The sequence below is a fragment of the Lactuca saligna genome, chromosome 3 (assembly GCF_052625555.1).
Source record: "Lactuca saligna cultivar CGN05327 chromosome 3, ASM5262555v1, whole genome shotgun sequence".
Lineage (NCBI taxonomy): Eukaryota > Viridiplantae > Streptophyta > Magnoliopsida > Asterales > Asteraceae > Lactuca > Lactuca saligna.
This window is the reverse complement of record NC_136419.1, coordinates 15,388,251-15,399,050: the sequence shown is the minus strand read 5'-3', so window position 1 is coordinate 15,399,050 and position 10,800 is coordinate 15,388,251. Positions and strand designations below refer to the sequence as shown.

The following is a 10,800-nucleotide window of genomic DNA, read 5'->3' as shown; positions in this document are numbered from 1 at the left end:
ACCATACTATGACTAATGAACCTACCACGATATTTCTCAGGCATCGAAAAAAATAATGACACTTGTCACCCCAGAACTGTCGGTCTAGCTGTTGCATGCAGCTCAGGTGTGAGTTTGTTAGACCCAATATATATCTATAAACAACTATCACGTTCTCCCTACAAGAGACTCTGATTATAACTACCAGGAGTTTTAACCCGTACTTTAGGAGTACTAAGAGGAATGTCTCACAATTTACGTTAACAAGTTTACATGTAGTGTGCGTGAGTGTAAAACCTTTTTCCGTGGGAATAAAACCTTCCAAAATGTGTTTGTTGTGTTAATGGAAACATGTTTATAATGTATATGAAGCATAAACTATACTTACCATAGTTTATCATAAATGTTTGTAATGTATACGAAACATATACTATACCTATTATAGTTTATCAAAAACGTTTTGTAATGGGAGAAATCCTCTTTGCATATGATGTAAACCTCTATAATGAGGTAAAAGACATGTAATATAACTAACATGTATTTATATATGATAATACACACCTTTCTCAGCAAGTTACAAGGTGTAAATGAGTTATCAACAATTTGCTAGTTTTATCTTTTATGTTCCTGTTCTTGGAATAATTATAGAAAAATCATACGAAATCGAAAACTAAATCCGTAAACTCTAAGAGTTTAGAAAATGTGTCTAGTTTGTCCATAAATTTTATTGTGATTTTTAAAAGTCTCTAACTAGTGTGAAAACGTTCATATTCACTAACTGGTCTGAATTCGAAGCTACAGTGATAAGCAGTTTTAGAGAGAGATGTGAGAGGGGAATGGGTCTTGCTTTTTGGTGGAGAATGAGTGAAATGGGAGGAGAGATAAGGACTTCCAGCTTTTGTTCAAGAGTATGGCTGAATAAATGAGTGTAAAAAGGACAATGATTGACTGAATAGTGATAAATAGTAGCTGGGTATGGCTATGGAGTGGGTGTGGGAGGTTGCTTGTGTCCTTGCCCAAAGGATAAGTCAACACTCCACCTAAATATCTCATCAACTAGATTTTATTCTTAGGCCATGATTTTCCTCCAAATATGATTAAATTATGAATATTTAGGGTCTCTTATGTCAAAATATAAGTTTGGGTGAAAATCTCGCGTTAAAATCATGGAAAATAGGCTTAAAACGAAGTCATGGTCGAAAAACAGGTCTTAGAAGTGAATCTGCGAAATTTCTGACCTTAGGACCGAAGTTCGGTCGTTACATGCTTAGAACTGAGAGTTTGGTTCGGTCCATGGCGCTGAGAAGCGAAAGTATCACGTGGGAGGCGAAGGCGAAGTGTACAGATGGAGCTTCGGTCCGAAGGGTCCGATCCGAACCGAAGGTACATGGAGCCAAACACGAAAGTGTAAGGAGCCGAACCCGAAGACGTAGGGAGCCGAACACGAAGAAGAAAGGGGCCGAACCCGAAGGTAACTTCGGTCCTATGAGAGGTTTCAGTTCCTTATTAGGGTTTGGTTCTTAAGAGCTGTTTTTTGCGTAAACTCTCCGTTTTGCGCAATTTTTTGCCAAGTTAAGGGTCGGGTTGCCCCCAAATCATTATAAGAGTTGAGGTAAATTATGAGAGAGATTTAGGAGAGATTTAAGATAGAGAGAGATAGTGCGAGAGAGATTGAGAGAGACTTAGTTTGTGACCTTTGCGAGTGTTTAACTTCGAAATGCATGGTTTGTAAACTCCATTTAGCCTTGTCATGAGTGTTATATGCCCCCGAGGGGTACGAAATAATGTTTTATCGAATAGTTTCATCACTTACCCCGATTTGGGTTTAAAATCTCTGAACGAATGAACTTTCCAAGTGATAACTTCTTATTAGCATAATCAGTTGTACAACTTTAAACATAAGGAAAACCCTGATATACAAGGGTTAGATGAGTTGTCCGATTTGACCCGTTGACTTTATTTGAATTTGACTTGACTGAAAATTGTCGGTTGTCACACAATAGAACATGTGTATTGTTACGATTTTCAATGGTAGTTTACAGCCTGTTTGTTGGTGATATTGATGTTTATCCATCCCAGTCTTTTCGGTTCGCATACGTGATCACTCTTACTTTCTAATGGCCTGACTATTCACTCCTCAGCTCGGCATAATATTTGATCAATGAAGGGTTTGGCCTGTTCGTTAAGCGTATTCAAGGTTCGGTCTTGCCGAACGATGTAGAGGTTACATGACCAATCCAACATATATACCTTATTAGTATGCTTGGGTGCAAGCTAGTAAAAACACCTTTGGAGGCTAATTTTGTTATAAAACCTAATGATCTGGATAATAATGATGATTTGTTAGTTAATATTACTATGTTTCAGAAACTCATAGGAAAGTTAATCTATCTCACAATTACTGGACCGGATATATCATATAGTGTCCAGATTTTGAGTCAATACATGCATAAGCCTAGAAATTCACACTTAAAATTTACTTTCAGTCTGTTAAGATATCTTAAAAGTAGTCTTGGTAAAGGCGTTTCTATAACAAAGTTAGAATAGTTTAAAACAATTAGTTGATTTGGCAAAGTGTTTGTCAACTAGAAGGCCGATTACTAGTTATATGCATGGTTTGTATTAGTACTTCTTTGGCTTCATGGAAAAGTAAGAAACAACCTACAATTTTGAGGTCTGCAACATAGGATGTATAACTTGTGAAATTATTTGGATTTCAAAAACTTTGTTTGATTTTGTAATAAAGGAATTAACTCCGGTTAATGCATTTTTCGACAATGATTTTGCAATTAAGCTTGATTTAAATCCAATACTTCATGAAAAAACTAAACATTTTGAAGTTGATTTACATTTTGTTAGGGAAAAAATAACGAAAGTAGTTAAAGTTAACCAAAAAATTGGCTTAATTGATGTGTTTTATAAAAAGACTTTAAATAAAATGTTTAGGTTGAGGGGAATGTTGAAATATGTAAGGTTTATTATGCAATCTTAACATTTGGTTGTATTTTTGGTAGTTGTTGTGGTTTATTTGTTTGCAAGGTAGGTTTTTGTCATTTGGAATCCTTGGTTTTTTATTATTTATGGTTACAAGTTTAATATGGTTATTATGGGACAGACTTGGATTGAGGCTCGTTTATTGGTAGCTTTGCAAGAATAAACACGTGAATCCTAATAACCCGTGGGTCATCAGGTGGCCCGACTAAATGGAGAGCAATACTTTCCCACATTCTCACATATTCTCTCTAGCTAGTTCTCTTGTTTTCTTCTATTAGAGAATTAGGGTTTTATACCAATTTCATTAGGTTATTAGGTATTCTCTGTAATACAATGTGTAATCTTTCTTGTATAACTATATGAGAGTGAGTTTGATTTGTAAGTACATGAAAACCAAGTGGATGGTATCATAAATAAAAGAGATTTGTTGATGTCGAGAAGTTTATGAGTTTTTACACAAGGAACTTGATTAAAAAAAATCTTGATAAAGTGGCAAGATTGAATAATTTTATCAATAAGAATAAATAAAATCGTTTAGTGGAAAGGTAATTTGGGCAATTTATGTTTTAATTCAAGTAGAAGGATAAGCTTGTAATTTTTGTCCTGTGGTTATTTGTTATGTGAATAGTATTAAGCTAACAGTGGAAGAGGAGAATATCATCTTTTTTGAAATCTGGTATTGATACCTTGGGGGTGAGGCTAGCTCTCGATAGTCTAACCTCTCTCTAGCAAATCATTATGGTTCTTGTTTATTTTATGTTATTTTGAGTATTAATTAAGTTAGTAAAGTTTGTTTATGTGTTTTTATTTTTTGATTTCATAGCATACTCATCTAATTAATTAGTAATGACTATACATTGTATATTCTATTAAAATGAAAATACTTCACCTAGATATGTTTTCTAAGAACCCTCCTTTTATTTAGTGCTAGTTTTAGCACAAGTGCATGAAGATAGGGAACTGAAAAAAACCAACATATATATGCCAACAACAAAAAAAAGCACGAAGCCCTCCGGTCAAAGATAGAGCTCGACTTTCAACGCCACAAAGATGACCTCCAAAGACTCGAACAAGAACTCTCACGTCTCAAAACCATGTCAACCAACTCAGACAAATTACAAAACTCAACCACTAATATATCTATACCCCCACACACCACAAATGGGTCCCACCCAACCATTGCAAGAATGCTCCATGAATTCGACAATCTTGATGATTTTGATGAAAAAGAAACCAGAATCGATGGTGATTGCATAATCTGTTTGAAAGATGAGGTTTCTGTGGTATTCTTGCCTTGTGCTCATCAGGTTCTTTATGCGAGTTGCAATGATGAATATGGAACAAAACGGATGGCCAAGGCCACATGTCCAATCTTCAGGGTCGCTATTGAACAGAGATTCGTGTTTTTAGGGCCACCTCTTAACCCTTTAGCCAACTGATTATAAATTTATAATTTGAAGAGCAGTTTATTAAGGTTGTGATGTATATACAGAACGCACTATTGGTATTTTTTTTTTTTTTTTTTTCATGTGGTGTTGAATTAAGTTGTGGTTAAAACAACATTACAGTGTTCAAAAATAAGCTCATAAGACTTTATGCACTTTGTAGTGCATTTCACATGATAAAAGGAATCTTTTTTTCTTTTGAGTAGAAGCCAGCTTTAATAATTTGTTGTACCAAAAAATTGAACAAATATCCACTTGCAAAAGACTTAATTGCCCTCGTTATCATCATATCATTATTGAAAATAGTCCTTATCGAAAAGAGTTCTAAAAAGTTTGTTCAATCCACTCCAATCATATTAGTAATAAATAATATTAGTTTAGTGATATCAAGGAGAAACTAAAACATGTAATTTATAAATCTTGAATTTAAATTTCTAACCTATAACAATATAAATAGTTCCATCCTAGTTAACATACACAACAGTTTCGATTGAGAGGCACCATGTCATGATCAAAGGGCCTTTGCCCTTTGGTGTTTGCTGACATTGCTGTACCAAATAATTTAAATGGGTGACGATGGATAATTGACTGGTGAGAGAGCTTGATACGTTACTTTCGATTATTGAATGGATATCTTTTTAATTTGTTCCTTTTGATTATTGAATTTCTTTTTAATTTCAACGATGAGCATCGATCGACATAAACGAATTAGTGGGTCTGATAATATTATCATATACATATAGATTTATATAAAGAGATATTTTTTTTTTCCATACGCAAGTCACATTCATAAGATTGCGATCTAAAGTTGGAACTGATATCCTAGCTCAATAACTTTTTTCATTTAACTAACTTATAATCACATATGATGTTCAAAAATTATATGTTGGTTGAATTGTTGCATAACCACTTAAACTTTGTTAAACCAAATCATACTAAGATAAAACTGATTTGGTTCGATTCTGTTGATAGCTTTTATGGTTCAATTCTTTCAACACCTTTTATAGTGCAAAAATATTATAACAGGTAGTTACCAAACGAGAAAGAAACTGAAAGGGACAGCTGTTAGCCTGTTACTATAACAATTAAATTAAATACAACTTCAGCTTAAATGTCACAGTGTTAGGTCAACCATTAAAAAGAAAACCGAAATATTGACAAACATATTTTTTGCTCTCTTTACCTTCTAACTCGTAAATGTTTACTTTTGTCGCATTTGAAATTCCCCTACACTACACCCGATGACAAAATGCCAACTACCCAATCACATATCAACACATAAAGACCAAAGAGTTAATTTTTGACTTTTATACGTATTTTAAAACATTTCATGAAGTAGAGTTTCTGTTAAAAAAAGCAAACTGAAATCATGCTATAAGTAATGTCTCAAATCACAATCGTTATCATAAACCCAAAAAAATATACGTGGTTGTTGTTATCTTATAGGCAATCATTAATTCTTAAAGAAAGTAAATAAATCGGTATATTGTCATTCACATATATATCTATATTCAACAATAAATTATTTTTAAATATGTACATGTCCTTAAATTCTATATCACTTTCAAAAGGAAGAACATGTGGACGCACAAAAATCATCCGTCTTCCACACAATGACACAAAACACCTACAAATACAACAAAAGCTTCAGGGTATCATATGCTGCGTAGTGCTTAAAGTATATCTCCTTTATCAAGAAACCCAGAAGTTGTTTATCAAGAAACCTTGAATGCAAAGTAGGACATGACGATCGAGTGTTTAAAACAGAAACCTGTTAGTTTCATGCAGAAGACGAAAGGATTTCTGGGATCCTTATGTGGCAAAATATGGAAAGTGGGTCGAGATGATCCGAGAAGGGTAATCCACGCTCTTAAAGTCGGGTTTTCTGTAACTGCAGTCTCTTTGTTGTACCTAATGGAGCCATTGTTCAAAGGAGTCGGAGAAAATGCGATTTGGGCAGTCATGACTGTCGTCGTTGTTCTCGAATTCACTGCTGGTAATTAAGTTATATAATATATATACACGTACATACAGGTACTTATATATAATCATTATATATGTATACTTATTGTACTATAATTTGATATGATAGGAGCAACTTTATGCAAAGGATTCAATCGAGGGTTTGGGACGATGTTAGCAGCATCGTTGGCTTTCTTATTCGAGTTTATAGCTCGAGAATATGGAAAGGTTTTTCGTGCTATTTTCATTGGAGCTTCGATTTTCTTGATTGGTAATACAAATAAACAAGAATCGTTTCGTATTTGTAGTTTAATTTGATGCCACAATTGTATGGAGTTGTGAAACTATTTCGTTTCATTTTTCACAGGCACATCGACTACATTTTTGAGATTTTTCCCCAAAGTAAAAAAGAACTATGATTACGGTGTATTAGTATTTCTGTTGACGTTTAACTTGATCACTGTATCGAGTTATCGAGTGGATGATGTTATGAAACTAGCCGAAGGGCGGACATATATGATCGGCATTGGTTCTGGGATTTGCATTCTGATGAGTCTCTTCATCTTCCCAAATTGGTCCGGAGAAGATCTCCATAATCACACTGTTTCCAAAATCGAAGGACTTGCAAAATCAATCGAAGGTAAATTTCGAAATATTTGCTTTCGTTTGTTTAAATTTTTTTACTTATTTGTGCTTCCAAATGTACAACGAAATGTAGCTTGTGTCACTACATACTTCTGTGAAGAAGAACGGGATGTAGAAAGAGATGAGATGATATCGGAGGATCAGATTTATGAGAATTATAAGGCGGTTTTGGACTCCAAATCGACCGATGAAACGCTCGTAAGTTTTTTTTTTTTTTTTTTTTTTTTTTGTTATAAATTTCTTAAAAATAAAACTTTAAGAATAATTCAATTAAATATCCTCTTTATTTAATGTGGTAATAATCGAAGATGTTATTAATCTTATTAATGTTAATATACATACGTACGTACGAACAGGCGCACCATGCAAGTTGGGAGCCTCGATACACGTGGCAGTGCCACAAATTTCCGGGGCAACAATACGTGAAAATAGGAAGCGTTCTTCGTCATTTTGGGTACGGAGTTGTTGCTCTTCGTGGAAGTTTACAAACCGAAATACGAGTGAGTACATTATTATGTGATGAATAAAATTAAAAATCGAATGAATAATTTATTCTTTTGTATGGCGTAGATTATACATGACATGCATTATCTAACCGCTGAAAAGCTAGCTCTAAAAGCATAAATAAATAAGTCTGCTAAATGAATATTCTTTTCCGATCTCAAGGGAATCAAGTCTTTTATCTACAGCTTGCTAAATAAATTATTTCTGCTAAGATCTAATAATATAATTTGCATGAGGTTAGATTCTTTTTTTAAAGAAATTAGTTTAAGAACATGCTATTAGATCTTTAATTTTAGCGTATATTTTTGAAATACTAACCAAACACTAGACCTGACAAAAACTCACCTAGGATGCTACTCGATACGAAATAAATAGGTTTGAGTAATCAATTTCGATTTTAAAACATGACAGTGAAATTAAATATTTAAGATTATGGTTAAACTCTTTCAACTTGATACGACAAGTTTATAAAATCTAAACCCCAAACCCAATAAAAAAACACGAAATAAACTAGTTTGAGGGAAAGAGATTAACTTGTAAAAGAATACAAGTTGATATATGATATGAAAATTAAATGAGTAAAGCTAGAATCAAACTCTTTCAATACACACATTTATTACCAAGTCTACCAAAACACTACATAATGGCAAATTTTGTTATTTAAATATGGCGACATTCAACTCTTTGGAACCATGGCGACACCAGTGTCAAAAGGATATCATATTATTGTAGTGATCGTTATTGCTTTTCTTCATAGGGTGATTTGTAGAGACCATATTAACTTTTTAATATAAGGAACTAACAATAGTTATCAAGTCATTTATAATTGTTTTTGTTGTTTAGCACAATCTTATTCACCTAGACATATATTTTGGGTTTGTCATTTATCTTTATAACTTTTTTGAAGAAAAGTCTAGAAATTAACATATTTAAATGTTATTATTCTATTCATGGGTTGCTTTGTCGATGTTGATCTAAATGCTTTCAATCTTATAATGTATTTTGGTTTATTTTTTAAGACTCCAAGATCAGTTAAACTGTTATTCAAGGATCCATGCATTCACCTTGCATCTGAAGTAACAAGATCCCTAATGGAGCTTGCCTATAGCATAAAAAACCGACGACACTGCTCGCTGGAACTCCTCACCGAGCCGCTTCAACAAGCACTGCAAGACCTCGACGTTGCATTAAAGTCACAACCACGACTCTTTCTCGGGCCAAATACAGCTCAAAACACACCTAAAATATTAGCCATGCTTACATCAACAGCAAAACAAAAGTATGAACACCATTTTTCAAGCATAAACATGGACTCACCTACGTCTATTGATAGGAAACCGAAGGGGGCTCCGGATGGTGCAGGGAAATTTTTAAGGCCATCATTAAGTAAGTTTGCGATCACAAGCTTGGAGTTTTCCGAAGCGCTTCCAATTGCTGCTTTTGTAGCTTTGTTGGTTGAGTTGGTCGCAAGACTTGATCTTGTAATTGAGGAAGTTGAAGAATTAGGAAGGGTGGCTTGTTTTAAAGAGTTTAAATGTGGAGATGATGTGATTTTAGATGTTGATAGGAGAAAATCAACGGAGATAAATCTTACTAGTTTTGCCTCGGCAGAGTGAGTTGAAGGGCCTAATGGTCAATTGAATTTTTGGTATAAATATAAGTGTTAAAGTATCACATATCCACATGACATGGTCCTATACATATATATGTGTTGGTGTTCCACTCCATAAAGGCTCTTTTTGAGGTTAAATCAAAAACTCCACATATATCTTACAATAAGAATCTTGAATGTTTGAAACCACCACGGTGGTAAAGAAAATACAGTTTTGATCACTTTGGTGGCTTCATTGTGTAGATGGATTTGATATAAATATAGGTTTGTATTATGGTTTTTATTAATGTGTGGATATGGATTAATAAAATTATATGATTCTAATCAAGTAAGAAATTTATATTATAACATCTAGATGGTATCAATGTTCTACATAAGAGAATTTTATCCAAAATTAATAGATAACGATGAACTTCGGACGTATAACTTAGGCTATCCACAACGTTAACGTTCTTTCAACTTGAATTGCAAGCACGATTTTCAATCCATATGAGCTTTGATCGTTTACATCATGAAAGCCTTGCATTTTAATGTGTTGGCTCCACCACTACACCATATTCTCTTTCATTGCTTTTTCTCTCCTTGGTAATATGTAGGAGTAGGACTATACAAGTTTGCTAAAATCATGATCCTGATTATAGGATCGTACAGTCTTGCGATCCTAACATCGATGTTGGGACAAGAAACCCGGATTTGACATGCAGAAATGATAAGAACACAATCGACACTTTAGTTTGGGTGCTAAAAGATATATTTGATCATAATGAGGAGTTACAAAAAGAAACTAGATCTAGTCTAAATAATTAACTGAACTCACAACTCTCAATGAACTACATCTCTCAAGTATATTCTACAGATTATATGAAACTTACTATATATGAAGGTACAGCTACAAGTTTCACTCTCTGGTCACAAGGCAAATAACCTAGATGTCATAAAAGGCTACTTAGCATCATCCTTGTAGTACTTTGCATCTAACATTCTCCCCCTAAAAGTTTGGAATAGATGTCAAGGCTTCAATTTCCAAAATGAGTATCTAGCAAACATGAAGTGTAATCGTGACAAGGAATCTATGAATCTCGATTCTTCAATAGTCTTCAAAACAGGTTCAAAGTTATAAGAATGCAAGACCAAGTACCAAAGGGAGTATCAACCTCAACCCAAAGAGCTTCAAAGGGATATTCGACCTTCATCTCCTACAGTAATCCCAAAGATAAACATGAAACCAAACCCACCAAAAAACCACTTCAAAACAAAAATTCCAAATCGCTTCATAACCATGAAGAACTTTAAAGATATTTATTCCCAAGAGTCATTATAGAATGATATTGTTAATCACATATGATCCTATAAAGTCACATTTTATAGTAAGTCACTACTAATTGATTATTTATTATTAATCTAATTATTAATAAATAAAATCAACACTTTGTATTTAATTCGAGAATTATTATTTAATGAATAAAATTGTAACGACTAATTGGGAAGTTATTATTTATGGAAATAATATTTTTAGATATATAACAACTTGTAAATCATAAGGCATGATTTTGTAAGATGTGTACATTTTATTAAACTGGTTAGAGTTTATTTATATATAAGTTAATTTTTATATAAAATAGATGTATACATATATGTTAGTTTATAAGATGGAGTGAA

At 33.4% G+C, this 10,800-nt stretch overlaps 1 protein-coding gene across 1 annotated transcript; it reads left to right on the top strand.

Annotated features, from left to right (window-relative positions):
* The first annotated feature begins 5,963 nt into the window (after positions 1–5,963).
* On the top strand, positions 5,964–9,428 carry LOC145034569 (aluminum-activated malate transporter 12-like). Its single transcript, XM_078983014.1, has 6 exons — positions 5,964–6,414; positions 6,511–6,651; positions 6,748–7,020; positions 7,099–7,223; positions 7,382–7,525; positions 8,549–9,428. Exons 1-6 carry the CDS (start codon positions 6,162–6,164, stop codon positions 9,143–9,145), a joined length of 1,533 nt encoding a protein of 510 aa, XP_078839140.1. The 5' UTR covers positions 5,964–6,161; the 3' UTR covers positions 9,146–9,428.
* The last annotated feature ends 1,372 nt before the right edge of the window (positions 9,429–10,800 follow it).

Excerpts from the sequence above, each read along its gene's own strand:
- LOC145034569 (XM_078983014.1), top strand. The coding sequence starts at position 6,162 with ATGACGATCGAGTGTTTAAAACAGAAACCTGTTAGTTTCATGCAGAAG. Across the intron at positions 7,021-7,098 it reads ACTTGCAAAATCAATCGAAG|CTTGTGTCACTACATACTTC; the intron begins GTAAATTTCGAA and ends AACGAAATGTAG. Across the intron at positions 7,526-8,548 it reads GTTTACAAACCGAAATACGA|ACTCCAAGATCAGTTAAACT; the intron begins GTGAGTACATTA and ends TTATTTTTTAAG.